The sequence below is a fragment of the Electrona antarctica genome (genome assembly GCF_951216825.1).
Source record: "Electrona antarctica genome assembly, chromosome: 10".
Classification (NCBI taxonomy): domain Eukaryota; kingdom Metazoa; phylum Chordata; class Actinopteri; order Myctophiformes; family Myctophidae; genus Electrona; species Electrona antarctica.
In genome coordinates, this window is record NC_136791.1 from 52,485,359 (window position 1) to 52,504,508 (window position 19,150).

Sequence of the window (19,150 nt, forward strand, 5' to 3'; positions counted from 1 at the left end):
GCGAGTACACATTGTGCTGTTGCTATTTTTTCACCAGCCGAGTGCACCATTTTACTCCCCTCAAACTAAAGAGCTCTGCAATTTCTCTTGACACATTGTCAAGAAAAATTGTCGCCTGTATTGGCTATTTTCAGCACCCGAGAACTAAGTAATATAAATCAGGCTTAAAGCGGACACAAATCTTTGGTCTGAACTAGGCTGAAAAGCCCTGCTAGTATAGCCTCCAAGACATCATGCTGCTCCATTCATGGACCAAAGTGCTTTGAAACGACCGTCCTTTCAATTGCAATCCTATAATCTCTAGCGGGGCTAAAGATGAGAGCCTACAGGGGGACATTGGGGTGTGTGAAAGTGTCGGTGGTTCTGCAGCTCACCTGCAGGTCTTGCTACAGTTCTCCTCTGTGATCCCGTCCTCGTCCTCGCCCCAGAGGTCCACGGCCGAGAAGATGAGTGCCATCAGAACGGCGAAGCAACACACCAAGGCGAAGATCACAATGCACTTCTGCTGAGACTGCAAGGAGAGAGTGGGAATGGAGAGGGGTGGGGGGGGGGGGGGGGGGGGTGACACAACAGCATTGATATTCAGCGTTTATTTTATAACAAGGCCAAAGGGCCTCAACCTTACCGTCTGATTTAATGCACAGCTCAGCACATTGATATATGTGATAGAGAGGAGAAAAGTACAATAGCTGGGGAATTCTACAAAAAAAACATGAACATTATGTCTTCAAGCTGTCATTTAAAGGGCAAGGTGGCGAGTGGGAGGAAGTGAAAATGAGAGGAGGGTCAGGGGACGCAGGGGTAAGGATTGGCGATGGAATAATAGGAGAATGATAGATTAGGAAAGAGAGAGAAGAGGAAGAGGAAGGGAGATGCTGGGGAGCATGACGCAAAGTACAGAGAGAGAGTGATGACAAACGGAGAGAAAGAGAAACTGATTGTTTGTCTCATTTGTTTCACAGGAAGGTAGGAGAGCACACCAGTAGTGGGGAGGTGCTGAAACGTTGGAAAAATAAAAATGTTGATGGCATCGTCACTACGAGCTGTGCGGCCTCTCTCCTTTCTCAGTCATAGTTTTGTCTCCCGTGGTCAGCACCTCCCCACTACTGGTGTGCGCTCCTACCTTCCTGTTCATTTGTTTCACAGAACATTTCCTGGCTTGCTTTGCCATCCATGACAGAAGATGTTTAGTGATTCTCTCTCTCTCTCTCTCTCTCTATCTATCTCTCTCTCAGCACCAGCAGCAGCAGGGAAATCACTAAACCCATATTTTTAGCCCCTCTTAATTGTAGTTAACATACGTAGCACATTTGGGTCAAGTACAGATGATGTCATATCAGACAGGACTTGAGGGTCACCCCGATCCAGATGTGCAGTCAGCATGTGAAGGAGCAGACCTCACAGCTGTTCCACAACCATCGACTCAGCTTAAAACATCATCATACGGGGGTATATAAGATGAGTATGCGCCCACACAACCTGTTCATGGGTGTTATGGGTCAATAATCAATATCTACTAATGATGAATGACGCATTTCAAGTGATTTGTTTGTTCATCGAGTTAGTATCATCATATCTGTATATAGGCTATACTTCACAAAACACCACAACATTTGGCCATGGTTTGAGTGTATCGGGAAGCAATTACAAGACACAAAATAGTGTCATGGGCTCATCTCACAAACAACCCCTCTGGGTGCAAAAACAGCTTCTGTTTGAGTCTCTGTGAAATACAGTCAGGATACATTATTGATGAGTGAGAAATTGCTGCTGTGTCCTACTGCTATCATTTCCCTGGGGACCGTTGGACCTTGGAAGGACTCCATTCCACAAAGTGGAAGTGGAGTGCAAAAACAACTGCCTCCTCCTAAACACACGTGCTGTGGGGTTAATATCTGCTTCAACTGAAATGGAAAATGGAACGATGGAAGCAAACGCTACAGTATGCCCTAAGCTCCTGTCAAGTGCAGTGCAGTGGCCATATAACAACTGATGCTTTCAGTACAGCATGAAACTCATTTTCCAACGATGACACAATAGGCCTATCTCACAGCATTTCCACGCCCCCTTTTGGAGCTAATGGTGTTCTTTTTTCTGCGGTCCATAGACTTCCATGTTAAAAGAGGTATTTTCACAAGCCACAAACTACCGTTTTGTAAAGGTAAGGTTTATTCTACTTATTTGAGTTGTTATACCATTGTGTTTTCTTCATATTATTATCGGTCTTTGACATTTTAACATTAGGAAATGTACTTAGATTCTCCAGAGAAAAAAAGTGTAAATGCCTAATGTTAAATGACACCACTAGCTACCGGAAGGGGGCGTGGAAAGGGGGCTGTGAGATAGGCCTATAGACCAACATATAACCACATGGTACACTTTAATACATATACAATAATACCGTACATACTGTACAAATGCCATCTGTTCGTCGATACCATCACTATATCACATTTAAGAATCAAAATCATCAATTCAACTGTTGCACAATCTGTAAGAGCTGGAACAAAAAGGGTCAGATTTAGAACCGTTAATAAATCCTCTAAAGATCTGAACCCCGACAAATCCCGTAATTCTCTACAGGCTGGGATTCCTGCCTGTTTGAGAGATGTGTGCTGCTTCTAAATGGAAGATCATCACACCCATACTATATCAGATCAGATCTTTATTTGAATGCTACTGTAAATCGAACACATGGTTTCACGGTGTGACCTCCTCCAGCATACATAAGCACAGCTGTGCCTTAATGAATTGCATTTTTAATAATGAATTGCATTTTTATGGCGCTTTTCTATGCACTACGTGCTTACTCAAAGCACTTACAATGGTTCATTCATTCATACATTGGGAGGTGAAGCGGCGAACAGTCGACGCCAGCGTCCTCACTTCCCACATTCACACACCAATGGTGGCGAGCTCACACCGACCAACTCATTGGAGGCAATGTAGGGTTCAGTGTCTTGCCCAAGGACACTTCGACATGTGGACAGGAGGAGCCGGGATTCGAACCGCCGACCCATGGATCATTGGACGACCTGCTCTACCTCCTGAGCCACAGCCGCCCTACAGCTTGCACCTTAGCGGGTTGCAAGCTGACCCATCCTCATCCTCCATGACTTTGTGTCGGTGTACGACTCGAGAAGGTGATGTTAGCTGCGGGTCATTAATTTACATTGCTGATTGCTGATTGCTCACCAGCCGTCTCTGGCAGTCATCTGATGCACAGCGTGGTTTTCACTCAGCCGACCATGACCCTCTCATGATGATGTCCCTTTTCCAGTCTGACACCGAAGTTCACAGGCACTGAATTTCCCATAATTATGCTGGAGAGGTGGTGAGTCAGTCGTGCATGATTAGCTACATGTGTTCTGGATGTACTCTCATCTCTAGCACATTTAGTGGTACATTTGCATTTTATACCTCAGCATGGATGAAAGCAATAAGGTACACCCTCAGCATGGAGCCACAAGTCACTGGTTTAAAAATATCCACTTACACTTCATGCGGGTTATATGCTGTATATCAGACATTATTGTTTCTTATTGAACATCAAAACCTATATTCTTAAAAACGCAAAGTTGTAATGTAGCTATCTCAGTTATCTGTTGGTACTGTAGACCAGGGGTTCTCAACCTGGGGGTCGCAACCCCTCGGGGGTCGCCAAATTATTTTGGGTTGTCCCCATATATTTTGCAACTGAATGGCTGCAAAATAGAAATTAAGAGTTTACATAGTATACATATAGAGTACATGCATAAACTTCCGTAATGCTTATATCTGGTTTCAGTATTTACTTATGATGTATTTTCTCTATGATTAAAACCCATTTTGGGCGGGAACCCCTTTTGGTGTTAGCATCATGTTATGCTTTAGCTATTGAAAAATAGCAGATCTACAAGCTCATAGCGCGCCACCGAGTGGCGTGCTACGAGCTTGTAGGTCTGGTATTTTTGAAAAATCTAACGACTGACATAGAAACATATAGCTTTTTCAGAAAACTGTCAGGATGTAGAAGACATTTTTAGAATCTGATCTCATGTCAAAATGGGTTAAGGTTATTGTAGCGGTCAATTGGGAGTAGGGAGGGGGGCCGGGTGGGGGTCACGAGACATGGCCAAAGCATTTCCGGGGGTCCCCAGCCAAAAACGTTGAGAACCCCTGCTGTAGACAACAATACAGAGTGGGATGCTTGTTTAACCACTTTCAACCTGGCATCACTATTGTGGGCATGTCATTATATAGGGGACTATGGAAAAAGCCTAAACTAGTGACCCAGCTATAGCGTCTGAAAACGTGTACGTCACCAAGAGGGGGGCGGCGTCTCGTGGGCATTACATTCTAGCCCACATCACTCAGAATAGAGTGACGGTGGTATGTTTTTGTAAATATTGAGCTCGTTCTTGGCGTCAACATAGTGAACCAACACCAGGATGGATAGAAAGAACGTCGGGCCCAAATACATTACAAGGACAAGGAAAATGTTGTGAACAAACACGGCTGTGCTTAGATACTTAGATGAACGTTATGTCTCTGCGCCCGTGCGCCGATCCAAGCCATTCTACGTATTTTTGTAAACTCGTCAATCTGGGTTCCTTGATGCTGTCTCCATGCTGGAAAGCTGAAAATCTAATTCCGTTTTCTGGCTCATTCCCTCGACGTGACCTACTGTGGCACTTATTTACTGAGCAAGTCTGCACCATTGTGAGGTCAGTTTAAAAAAAGAACGTATACAAGCACACCTAATAGTCGCTCAATGTAAACAAACCAGACAAGCCAACAAGTATGGCGGCCGCTACCACGTGACACATATGTTGACGCCCCCCCCCCCCCCCAGGAGATTTTGGTACACACTATAGGAACAAAAGGACAAGAAAGACATAGTTTACATGGTGCTATGTATTCCTCAGCAGCAGAAGACTGTGGTACAGTACTACTGTTTGCGTGAAGTAGAATTTGCTCAGCGTTGCTTTGCCCAGCAGACAATAAAGACAGGAGATACAGTATACAGTATGCATTTGAGCGGGACGTGTTAGTGGACACTGTATACTGTAGTTTCCTGTGCTAGGGAATCGATAGACCTTCAATTACACAAAACCTTCTATCCTACAGTAACGGGAAAATAAATACATAACTAATAGAGTACTGCTCAGTGTAAGCCCATATTTTTATGAGCTCAGCCAAGTAATCACACAAATTAAAATCAAATAGATTGTGGTGATTCACTCTAAATACAGAATTATTAACCACAAAGCTAAGCTACAGTATGTACAGTATACAAAAGGGGCAAGGCTTATTAAGATCCTGAAGGAGATTGTGTGAGGAAGTGAGTGAGTGAGTTTAATTCAACATTTATTCTGATTTCTGCAGACAAACAAAACAAAGAAATCCCACCCATGTGAAGTGAGGGGGGCTAATATATTAAAGTCTAACTCATGTTGATAGGTGATGTAATGGTGATGTAAAACAAACGGTGCGAACACAAACATGAAATGCCATTAACAATAAAGAGACAATATGACGTAAATTTAACCTTAATATGAAGTAAATTTAACCTTAATATGACGTAAATGTAACGTTTTTTAAAACAAACATTGAACTAAAAACAAACATTAAACCTGTATATAGGAGGGGCTAGTGCCCCTCAAAAAAGGAAATGCTCCTCGAAGCACAGGTCTCTGCAAAGGCCAGGTAGTAGAAGTCAATTAGGTTAGGTTGTAATGTAGCTATCTCAGTTATCTGTTGGTACTGTAGACCAGGGGTTCTCAACCTGGGGGTCGCAACCCCTCGGGGGTCGCCAAATTATTTTGGGTTGTCCCCATATATTTTGCAACTGAATGGCTGCAAAATAGAAATTAAGAGTTTACATAGTATACATATAGAGTACATGCATAAACTTCCGTAATGCTTATATCTGGTTTCAGTATTTACTTATGATGTATTTTCTCTATGATTAAAACCCATTTTGGGCGGGAACCCCTTTTGGTGTTAGCATCATGTTATGCTTTAGCTATTGAAAAATAGCAGATCTACAAGCTCATAGCGCGCCACCGAGTGGCGCGCTACGAGCTTGTAGGTCTGCTATTTTTGAAAAATCTAACGACTGACATAGAAACATAGCTTTTTCAGAAAACTGTCAGGATGTAGAAGACATTTTTAGAATCTGATCTCAGGTCAAAATGGGTTGGTTATTGTAGCGGTCAATTGGGAGTAGGGAGGGGGGCCGGGTGGGGGTCACGAGACATGGCCAAAGCATTTCCGGGGGTCCCCAGCCAAAAACGTTGAGAACCCCTGCTGTAGACAACAATACAGAGTGGGATGCTTGTTTAACCACTTTCAACCTGGCATCACTATTTTGGGCATGTCATTATATAGGGCAGGGATTCTCAACCTTTTTGGCCGGGGACCCCCGAAAATGCTTTGACAACGTCTCGGGACCGTAATAATAGAGACAATACACCATAAATGAATACTGAAACCATAATCATTAGGGAAGGTGTATGCATGTACTATGTGTACTATATGTAAACTTTTTTTTTTTTTATATATATAATAATTTGGGGACCCCCCAAAATAATTTGGCGACCCCTCGAGGGGTCGCGACCCACGGGTTGAGAACCCCTGATATAGGGGACTATGGAAAAAGCCTAAACTAGTGACCCAGCTATAGGATCAATGGACAAGAAAGACATAGTTTACATGGTGCTACTCAGCAGCAGAAGACTGTGGTACAGTACTACTGTTTGCGTGAAGTAGAATTTGCTCAGCGTTGCTTTGCCCAGCAGACAAGAAAGACAGGAGATACAGTATACAGTATGCATTTGAGCGGGACGTGTTAGTGGACACTGTATACTGTAGTTTCCTGTGCTAGGGAATCGATAGAACTTCAATTACACAAAACCTTCTATCCTACAGTAACGGGAAAATAAATACATAACTAATAGAGTACTGCTCAGTGTAAGCCCATATTTTTATGAGCTCAGCCAAGTAATCACACAAATTTAAATCAAATAGATTGTGGTGATTCACTCTAAATACAGCATTATTAACCACAAAGCTAAGCTACAGTACAGTATACAAAAGGGGAAAGGCTTATTAAGATCCTGAAGGAGATTGTGTGAGGAAGTGAGTGAGTGAATGAGTGAGTTTAATTCAACATGTTTATTCTGATTTCCGCAGACAAACAAAACAAAGAAATCACACCCGTGTGAAGTGAGGGGCGCTAATATATTAAAGTCTAACTCATGTTGATTAGGTGATGTAATGGTGATGTAAAACAAACATTAAATGCCATTAACAATAAAGAGACAATATGACGTAATGAGGGACAATATGACGTAATGAGGGACAATATGACGTCAATTTAACCTTCATTGTCAATGGCGTTTTTTAAAACAAACATTGAACTAAAAACAAACATTAAACCTGTATATAGGAGGGGCTAGTGCCCCTCAAAAAAGGAAATGCTCCTCGAAGCACAGGTCTCTGCAAAGGCCAGGTAGTAGAAGTCAATTTTAGCTAATCAGAATGAAATATGAAAACTCTGATTTCTCTGAGGTCTGTCTTAATGACATGACTATAGAGATTGTGTCCCGGATTGCGTGGTGTTTGGACAAAATCTGTAGGAGTAATTGCCTGGAAATCATTTCCTGATTTCCTGGAAATTCCCTGTGTTTGTCAAAAACCAGCCTGCTGGTGGCGCTATAATAGGCTAAGGTGAAAAGGGTGGCATTTCTTTCTCTAGTGGGAATGTGCATGTCAAGTTTCACACTGCGTACATGATTTGAGATTTAGACCCTGGGGCAGACCAAGGCGCAGATGGAGGGATTACATCGACTCACTGGCCTTGGAACGTCTCGGGATCCCCCAGGAGGAAGTCACTCTGGAGAGGGAAGTCTGGAGCTCTCTGGTGGAGCTGTTGCCCCCGCGACCCGACTACGGATAAGCGGTTGAAGATGAATGGATGGATGGATGGATGGATGGATGGATGGATGGATGGATGCATGGTAATCAATTACCGGTACACACATTTGACATACTGTATATTCTGACTGCTACAGTACCTACTGTACATGTAATAAACTGCTTAGTCTGTCTGTCTGTCTGCAGTGCACACCACACTCCACTACTATAATTCAGCCAATTCCTTGTTAGGGATTAAATCAGACCCAGTGTTCTGGTAATTAATCTTCTGAGGTCGCTGATGGCATAGCTGTCTCCCTGAAGAATGAGCACCAAGGCCTGGGCCATGGCTCAGCGGTCCAGGCACCTTGGCTGGTAACCCAGTCTGGCAGTGTGCCGCGGGTTCGACTCCCGATCCCGACGGCCTTTACTGCATGTCATCCCCCCATCTCTCTTCCCATTTCCTGTCAGCCTACTGTCTGTCCCTCCATAAAAAATATAAAATAAAAGGCGAAAGCCACACAAAAAAATACATAAAAGAATGAGCACCAATGGCATATATTGGTATTCTCCCTTATGCAATCTTCTAGGCTGAAAGGAACATAATCTGACCTTGTACACAGTAAAGTCCTCAATCTTGATTGAACTCTGAGCTGAGGGTAGAAAGTTTTATTGTGAACTTCGTATAGTTCTTTTTAATGTTGGAGTCAAAGGAGATTAAGATTATGAGTTGATTTGTTTTTCCCCAAAGATTGATGGCAATGACAAAGCTATAATGTTAGGGGTGACTGTTCATTAAGTTATAGAGTGTAAAATGATAAATGCTCTACCAAGGGACACATGGCCATGAATCATAATTGATGGGATTCAGAGTCTGCTCAGTGGCTGTTTTAAAAATGTCCCCAAAGAGCCTCTTTGAAGAGAACTGTGTGCATGGTGTGTGGCACAGTGCCAATTTTACTGTCACGCATGCAAAAACACACAAATATGAACCCCCTATTTGTCTCTCTCCCTCTCTCTTACTGTAACACCGTCCCAATTAGGCATATTCGCATGCACGCATTCACGCTCGCACACACTCACGCACGCGCCTTCGCTCTGTTTCTGTTTGCCTCATTCGCTGTACCCATTTCTCAGTCCCATCTATCCATCCGAGAGAGAAAAAGAGAAAGAGATGGGGCTCTCTCTTTTTCTCGCACGCACGCACGCACGCACGCACGCACGCACGCACGCACGCACGCACGCACGCACGCACGCACGCACGCACGCACGCACGCACGCACGCACACACACACACTCTGAAGGTGAAGGCTGGGCTAGCCAGGGCGGATGTTTACATAAGTTGCCGCATTCTACCGGCAGTGGCTCAGGAGTTAGAGTGGTCTGCCTGGAAGCCGGAAGGTTCCCTCCTGGCTGCATGTTGAAGTGTCCTTGAGCAACACACTGAACCCACTGCTCCCAATGAGCAATGGGCCTTGCATGGATGCCTCCACAGTCTACAGTATGTGTGAATGTGTACCCGTACCGCATAAGACGTAATACTGATCGGTAATTGCGGTGACAGTGTGTGAAACATTGAACCGTGATGGAGCCATTGTAAAACAGTAAAAAAGTACTATAAGTTAAATTCAGTCCATTCATTGCCATCCATTTACCACCATCTGTCAGCTAGGTAGAAACCTATTCAATATGTTTGTGGGGACAGAGGTAACTAGAAAAAGTGCCCTTCTGGGCACAGGTCTCTACCAGGAGGATAGGAGTGTGTGTGTGATGTTTGGCAAAATGTTTAGGAGCAATATAAACGTGTGTGTGTGTGTGTGTGTTGCGCGAGGGTGGCAGCACGGAGGTGAAGCACCGCAGAACGCCAATGTTGTTTTTATGAAATATTAACAACCGCACCCGTTGTAACTACCACCGTTAATGTAGTAGGTGCATATTCGAGATGCATTTGCAATTGCTGTGGATTATGTGCTTGATCGCGACGATCAAGCGTGGGTACAAGGAGGCTCTACTCACCGGTAGAATCTACCCATAGAGTACTGTGTGACATGCCTGTTGTATCACGAAAACACATGCCATGACTTTGCAGATGTAACTCTAATGCACCTATAATATTTGTGTCCTTGTATGCATATCCTTTGTGTGGACATAAATAAATGGTTAAAATGTGTGTGTGTGTGTGTGTGTGTGTGTGTGTGTGTGTGTGTGTGTGTGTGTGTGCGACGCGGCTTGGCCTGTTGTAGCGCCACCATGAGGCTGATTTGAAAACTGTCAAGTGGCATTTCTTCCAAAGCCTAGTGGGAATATGCATGCACAGTTTCACCACAATCGGACGCTGCGTTGAGTAGTTGTGGCGATTTGTACAAAACGGGTACAAAGCGGGCTACTCCTGAAAAGTTTAGAAGCCAATCGTAGCCAATGAGGGTGGATTATGAGAAATCAAACAAACCCGTCTTGATCACATGACTATGAAGAGCTTGTGTACCGATTTACGTGACATTTGGATCAAATCTGAAGGAGTAATATTAGAAAATGTGTTTTACATATGTCGGCCTCCTGGTGGCGCTATAAAGAGCAGATGTGAAAAATTCCAGGCAAAGGTTTTTCCTTGGCCTCTAGGGAGTTGGCATACAAAGTTATCCACAGATCCGTGCATTTAGAGGTAAAAACACTTTTCGGCCAGTTATAGCGCCACCATGAGGCTGAGTTGAAAATGTTCATTTGGCATTTCTTCCTCGGCCTAGTGGGAATGTGCGTGCACAATGTCACGGAAATCACACGATGTGTTCATGATTTGCAGCATTTTGTTTGAAACTGAGCACTCCTGCGAACTTTGGAAGCCAATCTTAGCCAATCAGGATGGCGTCTGAGAAATCTGAAAGACCAGTTTCGTTGAATGGCTCTAGAGAGACTGTGTACCAATTAGCGTGATGTTTGGACAAAATCTGTAGGTGTACTGTCCAAAACCTTGTTTTGCACAAAGCGGCCTCCTGGTGGCGCTATAACAGGCCGTTCTGGGAATTTTGGGGCAGAGGTTCATCGTTGGCATCCAGGGAGTGTGAGTGCAAAATTTGGCATCGACCGGGTTAACGGTGTCGGAGATTAGCTGTTCACAGACGGAAGGACGGACGGACGGACGGACACACACACACACACACACACACGGACGGACGGACGGACGGACGGACGGACGGACAGACGGACGGACGGAGTGCAAAACATACTCTCTCCCCATGCCTTCGGCCTGGTGGAGACAACAATGTCATTGGATAGAATAGGCTACATTTTCTAAATATCCCAAGTTACTGTATGTCCCGCCGCAATGGTAACCCGCTGCATTCATTTTTCAACAGTGGGACGATTTATTTTTCCAAAGTAAACTAGCAAAGCGGATGATACACAAGTAATGGCACCCTACAGCATCGTGAAGGCACTGGCGAGATAAAAGCTGGCGTGCTGTGAAAGATGACAAAATTGCTCCACAGTATAGCAGGAGAAAGCTGAATGCCAAGGGCCCAATTAGCCGCCACCCAGGATCATCCGTTTCAAGTCCCTCTGTGAAGACGTGAGGTGAATCAGGAGCTAGCTATATACACTGTTCAGATACAGGGGTTTTGAACAGCACAACGACCCCATCGGGATGGGGAAACATCAACAACAATATTCTATCTCATTTAACCAGAGCCTTCTGGGATGCAGATTCTATACAAAAAGAAAGGAAGAGACAGAAAGAGAGGGCAGAGAGCAGCACAGGCATGGTGAGAGAGCGTGTTTCACCGTCGTCAGAGTGGACAGGCTTGTCTTTAGTGTGGCCAAGTTTCCAATCCGTGCACACAGCAGCTGGTGACAAGACAGGATTATGGGATGAGAGGAGAGGCTGACGGGGCAGTAATATTATTCTACCGCTAGAAAATTGGAAAAATCCTGTTTGTCTGCAGCCATGTTTCGCCTCCATGGGTTGGCTGCAATTGATCATTGCACATGGGAATTGAGCCCATCGGCACGGAAGGACTGATGGATTATTATGAATTATTTATTTATTCCTTTCAAGCTGTTTATAATCATTGGAAAAAGGTCGAGGCAACAGACACGGTTGTGGCACGTGCGTATACCACTACCAGCGCATGGAGTTGCATACAGTTGGAGGCCATCGATATTGTCCTTTTCTTTTTGCTGAGGTTTGCGTGATCTGCGCAAAAGGACAGTTAACCCATTTTGGGCGGGAACCCCTTTTGGTGTTTTAAACATTATGTTATAATTTAGCTATTGAGCTTGTAGGTCTGCTATTTTTGAAAAATCGTGAAAATATTTATTTCAGAAAACTGGAGGATTTAGACGGATTTTTTTAAAATTTTGAGGTCAGGCCTAAATGGGTCAAATGATAAGGGACAATATCGGTGGCACCCAACTGTATGCATTTCAGTCGTTGTACTAGTTTGTAGAAGAAGAAAATGGTTGGGTCACGGCTAAGGCATTGATGTTTGTGATATGACTGCTAATCAACTATTGAAGCAGACACATGCTGTACTGAATAATAATATTAACACTCCACGCTGGCCTCATGGGGTTCATTGCTTTAATGAAACATTACCAAGCCATTGTTGCCTTTACTATTTACATGAGTTATAGCCTACATCCATTTAACCCATTGTTTAAATTAGTAACTTTAACTGATTTGCAAAAAGGTGCTAAATGCATTTTAAGACCAAATTAATAATTCATAGAACGTACCGTTTGTTCATGATCTATTAACGGTTTACAAGAGAGGTCATTAATAATAATGAGTCAACAAGGGCTTTTAACAGTATGCGCCCAAAGCAGCTGTGTTTGTGTATGTATACGACCTCCACCGCCTTCTCTATCTCTTGTTGATGAGCAATGTTGTTCACGTATGTGTTGTATCACAAATGGGAATGGTTTGGTTCTTCAACGGTGCCTCCGGCTTGTCTGGGCATTCCCAACAAAACATTGGCCACGTTCACAAATGTAAGCTTGCACGGAAGGGTGTTGTTCACTGTCGCTGAACTAGCAACTCCAACAGGTTGGTTAACAGGGTGCCTGTTCAGCAGGGAGTAGGCTATGATCCTCATTACGCCTACCTAGTGAAACTCCACAACCATTATGAAATTAAACAGCTGGTGACGGTGTAATGCAGGACGATGGCGAGGACCAATATATTTCCACACTCACTCCAGAGGGGCCACAGTGCATATTACTGTCGTAGCAAAAATAGCGGATCTACAAGCTCAAAACGCGTCGCATTGTGACACGTTTTGAGCTTGTAGATCCGCTATTTTTGCTATATTTGAATTGAAAACCTGAATGTTTTGCTATTTTTGAATTGGAATCCTGAAAAGTAACCTTTGTATTGAATTTCAAATGCATTTAGTTATAGTTATGTTAACTATGAACTGCATTAACATAACTACATTGGACACAAAAAGACAATAATACTAGTAATTAAGTACTAGTCATTTAATACTAGTCATGAAGTAATTAAAGCGGGTTTGGAATTGTAACAGCTGAAATCAATACTATATCAGTATTCTGATATTAACCTGTGGGACGCATTAAGTGAAGGTGGGGGCCGCATGTGGCCCCCGGGCCGCCAGTTGCCCACCCCTGGTGTAATGTGTATCAGAACAGACTGGTGGTGCTGCCTACAACCTGTGGGGGTCCCGACCTACAGACTGGTGGTTCTGCCTACACCCTGTGGGGGTCCCGACCTACAGACTGGTGGTTCTGCCGACACCCTGTGGGGGTCCCGACCTACAGACTGGTGGTTCTGCCGACACCCTGTGGGGGTCCCGACTCCCGACCTACAGACTGGTGGTTCTGCCGACACCCGGTGGGGGTCCCGACCTACAGACTGGTGGTTCTGCCTACAACCTGTGGGGGTCCCGACCTACAGACTGGTGGTTCTGCCTACACCCTGTGGGGGTCCCGACCTACAGACTGGTGGTTCTGCCGACACCCTGTGGGGGTCCCGACCTACAGACTGGTGGTTCTGCCGACACCCGGTGGGGGTCCCGACCTACAGACTGGTGGTTCTGCCTACACCCTGTGGGGGTCCCGACCTACAGACTGGTGGTTCTGCCGACACCCTGTGGGGGTCCCGACCTACAGACTGGTGGTTCTGCCGACACCCTGTGGGGGTCCCGACCTACAGACTGGTGGTTCTGCCGACACCCGGTGGGGGTCCCGACCTACAGACTGGTGGTTCTGCCGACACCCTGTGGGGGTCCCGACCTACAGACTGGTGGTTCTGCCTACAACCTGTGGGGGTCCCGACCTACAGACTGGTGGTTCTGCCGACACCCTGTGGGGGTCCCGACCTACAGGTTGAGTTGTTGAGAACCTATGGTCTACACACTCCCCAGACCAAAAACTAAAGGTGGTTGCACACCGGCCGCGTTTTTCGGAAAATGGATGGAGAAACGCCCCTAATAATCCGAATTCGCATCCGATTCGCGCCCGGTGTGTGGAGACCTTAAGGGTTGGCTGTGACAAGGACTGGGATTGGCAACAACAACAATAACATCAACAGCAACAACTAAACACTAGAAAACAAAAACCCTTCATGCTAATTAACAGTGAGTAAGCCTGTGGTCTGTCAAATGAACAGCATGTCAAGTGTTGCATGAGTATTGCAGATAATGGTGTGTTCCACTCCAATCTTGTCTCCAGAGCTTCTGGTGAATGCTAAAAGTTTCACGGATAGATATAAATGTAACAGGCCTGAAGGAGGTTGGCTCCATCACGGTTCAATTGCCTTTGTTCCTTCCTTGTTAGTTGATATCTGGTTAGTTATGCCTGGCATTGCAGGGTGGTTCCATTCAAAAGTTTGCTGGATTTGACACTTCCTTATTTAATAGCTGTGAAATGTATTTGTAGTGTTTGACAGATGTCCTAAAGCTATAAATATGATTAACTAAACATATACATGAGTAAAAGAGAGATTTCTATTCAAATGGGTTAAATTACAACAGTCCTTGAGAAACTTGTGAAAGAATTGAGTAGCTCAGTGAAATGGTACTGCGAGTGTGCCCTTTTTCAGTATTGTCTTGCTCCATACAAATACACAAACACAGATGCACGCTTTTCAAGACACACTGATAAGACAGATGGAATGAAGGCTGTAATATTGGAGTATCTGACCTTTTCCACACACTCTTTTGCCTGCATGTACATGCATAATGTAAACTGCAAAGGCTGCAGAATTCCATCAGTTAAGCAATTATTACTCACACTATTCTCTAGATATTACACACAGCAATCAATTCATCCCAGAAAGAAACAAGACAAGGTTCTTGGATCCTCCAGGGACACAGCAGCCGTTTGGAACTATGAATAGATCAGAGATCACTGCTTCGTCGTAGCTGACCGAGAGGCGATGTGTGGAGCGGTCAATGCTGAATCTGCACCTTGAATAATTTGGGCCATATCACATTTCTTCAGACCCATCAGTTTTTCAAGTATACAGTGATTAGCTCTTCAATGACATGTCATTATACACATTTTGTATGTGTATGCCGTTTTCAAAGTCATCTCTCCAAAATGAGTTTTATACACAGCAAAACAACACCAACCATTTAGAGAGTTGGGAAGAGTTTCGCTCACTTGGAGCGTTGGCCAGGGTGTCATAAGGGATGGACAGATAACCATAAATATAAGATTGTCCGGTCAAGAGGATGAGGGTTAATGAAAGCAAAACTCTCCAAGAAAGCTGGTAGGTCCACTTGAGTGCCGTCCCAGTGATACCAAGGTCAGAAAGTGAAGCTGGCGGTCAAATGTTGCAGATATAGGTCAAGATTGATGAAGATTGAGGAGTGGGAGTCAACCTGGGCTTCATGGAGTGAGTGCCTGTGTCTGTGAGGAGTGCCGTTTCACTTAATGTGTTCGCCATCATCCATCATAGTAGAATCATTAGGAGCTCCAGTAACCTAACCATAAATAGCTCGAATAAACTGTCCTGAACGAAGCCCTGTCTAAGTATAATCCAGATAATAACAGGATTCCAACCCCTAGTCACCTATGTCCCCTTGTATAACATAGGTATGTGACATTTGGGAAATACACCTGGGAATACTTCAATTTCCAATAAACAATTGGATGTCTGTCTGCTCTCTCGCTTTACTGTCAGTTCATTCCCTCTCGTTTTAATAACTTCATAACACTAGGCTCAATGTTAAGAGCTGTGAGCTGACGGTGCCATTATCCATGTCTGTGTACACTTTGGCTAACGGCTGCTGCGCAAATTATAATGGTTTTCTGATGATGAGAGATCCTGTGCCTACGTAGACGTTTTAATTTGCCACTGTGCAAAATTATATTCCACTGTGCCTATTATAATGGCACACATTTTGAAACACACATTTCCAGAACAACATGCACATTTGCCTGGCTCACAGGCTCACAGTTTATGCTTGCTTCGTCTTCCCTACTTTCTATTTTAATAAAGGGTGAAGTCAGGAGCAGTCTCAACTCTACTTTCTTGTTTCTTTTTTAAGAAGCCCTTCCTGCACTGGGCCCTAGCACTGCTGCGATATCTCCAATACTGAGGCTTAATGAGAAAAATTTCCCCCGGACATTTGCCGATGTCAAGATGAGATATTACACTGCACTAGCTACCTGGTACCTACCATTATGTTCTGGGGCCATTCAGCATTATTTTGAACACTTAATCTAGAGCAAGGGTTCTCAACGTTTTTGGCCGGGGACCCCCGGAAATGCTTTGGCAATGTCTCGGGACCCCCGCCCCGCCCCCTCCCGACCCCCAATATAAATTGACTGCTACAATAACCTTAAACCATTTTGGGCGGGAACCCCTTTTGATGTTTTAAGCATTGTTATAATTTAGCTATTGAAAAATAGCAGATCTACAAGCTCATAGCGCGCCACCGAGTGGCGCGCTACGAACTTGTAGGTCTGCTATTTTTGAAAAATCGTGAAAATAAAATTTAAAAAAAATCTTTTTTTTTTGTTTTTTTGGAAAATCATTTGGGGACCCCCTAAAATAATTTGGCGACCCTCCGAGGGGTCGCGACCCACGGGTTGAGAACCCCTGCTCTAGAGGTTCTTTCGGCCACTACGTACAGTATACTAGTGTCTGGTGCAGGTGATTACTGACAAAGAAGCAATGGCCTAATCAATGACTTTGTGACTGACATTCAGTGGTCCATGATCAAGTGTTGGCTGTAGCTTAACCAATTTAGGCCTGTCGTCGAAATTTTAAAAATGTTTTCTGAAATACCTATGTTTCTGTATCAGCGGTGCTCAATATTTCATGTCAAGGACCCCAAAAATTATATGTAATTGGCCACCGACCCCCATCTGAAAATATGTTATTCCAGGAACCCCTCAGAAGCAAAGATTTGAGTTAAAAACGTTCGCTCTGAAAGAATATATTCAAAGATTTGTGCCGTATCTTTTCACGATTTTTCGAAAATAGCAGACCTACAAGCTCGTAGCGCGGCACTCGGTGCCGCGCTATGAGCTTGTAGATCTGCTATTTTTCAATAGCTAGAGTATAACATAATGCTTAAAACACCAAAAGGGGATCCCGTTCAGAATGGGTTAAAGAGCTAGCCAAAATGTTTCAGAAGGGGAACAAAACAACAACACTGATGGACAGAGAGACAGACAGACAGCAACCATGCAGTCACTCTGCTCTGGAAAGGCTGAGCAGGCAGGACTCTGTCCTGATGGAAACAGCAAGACAGCACAGAGACAACAGGATGATGGATTTGACGGGAATGATGATACAGGAAGACGGAGAGGTGATGAAACCGTGTGTGTGTGTGTGTGTGTGTGTGTGTGTGTGTGTGTGTGTGTGTGTGTGTGTGTGTGTGTGTGTGTGTATGTGTGTGTGTGTGTGTGTGTGTGTGTGTGTGTGTGTGTGTGTGTGTGTGTGTGTGTCTCTCTGCCCATGCATGCCCGTGTGCACTACGCAGGTGAGAAAAGAAAAGAGTACAGTTAAAAAAGGACACACCAGAATGATTCTAATTCTGTTCTGAAGATGTTATTTTTCTGGTCTAGTTTCTGCAAAATGCCTCATTACCAAACACTGACCTGCGTTGGGCCTGTCTGACTGTGTCACCGGGTAATCCTCTCTGCAATGGCATTGATTCTCATCCCTGTCTCTAGTTGCCGGACACCAAGCAGACTGCTCTGTGCTGTGAGTCATCGAGCTGCTAAACAGACACTGCAGCAGACAAATGGTTCTCAGCCTTTTCAGGTGACAAGCACTTGGAATTGTGTAGGAGTTGAGGCATTACATTTTGTCTGACTCATTTCCACAGATAAACATTGTGAAAATAGCAGGTGCCCGCTGGCCAAGTGGTCCAGGCGCATGCCACATATAATGGGCTCCATTTTCGTCACCACTAAACCCCTTTTTTGACTATTTTGCTAAACATTTTTGAATAGTTAAAATGGCCAGTCTACAAGCTCACAACATGTCAATGTAGATTGGCTAGTTGAACAAAAAGGTTTTTCAAAATAGTAAAAAAAGGCAAAGAAGTTTAGGGATAAGGGGTTTAGCGGTGACGAAAATGGAGCCCATAGGCTTTGGCCTGACAGCGCGTCGCGTGTTCGACTCCCATTCATGACGACCTTTAATTGCTGCATGTCTTTAGTCCATGGGCCAGACCAGAAGTGAGGGACATTTTTGGTGGCAAAATCTCTTTGCTTCCATTTTGTTTGTTGGGTCCATATAAGTACTTTGAGACATGATAGCATTTTCAAATGAGTAGCTTTAATACTTTTTGGGGACAATCATTGTTTCCCCATTAAAGGAGCATTCAGTGATTTGCTTGATTTGGAAACCCCCCGGTCCGCCCCGGTAACAAGATGTGCACATGCATGCACTACAGTGGGGGGGACACGCAACAGGCCAACAGTACGCACACCTAGGCCCGCCCCCGCTCCATCATGATTGGCGGAATGCCCTTCTCTGTCTCTGATTTAGGCCACCTAGCCAAAAACGAAACCTACGTTTTTTTTTACCCCAGGGGCTAACTGGGGACAGTGAGGAACTCCTTATATGGTCAGCACACTCTATAGTAAGGAGGATTATCACAACAAAACAAAAAAATAAGTGATATTTGAAAAGTGAAATCACTGCATATACCTTTAACTCCCATTATATGCAGAGTAGGATTTTGTGCAGTTTACTGTAGATGGTATATGTTACAATTAAGTTTGATTCACACTTATAATTACACTCACACAACTGCTATGACATATAAAA

General features: G+C 44.3%; 1 protein-coding gene across 1 annotated transcript in view; it reads right to left on the bottom strand.

Annotated features, from left to right (window-relative positions):
- Positions 1-19,150, bottom strand: part of LOC306930871 (inactive phospholipase D5-like) — a gene marked incomplete at its 3' end in the record, with an annotated part of 110,290 nt that overhangs the window by 29,564 nt on the left and 61,576 nt on the right. The window contains exon 2 of the mRNA XM_079511967.1: positions 375-511. Coding sequence (XP_079368093.1) covers positions 375-511 — 137 coding nt within the window. The remainder of the gene's footprint in view (positions 1-374; positions 512-19,150) is intronic.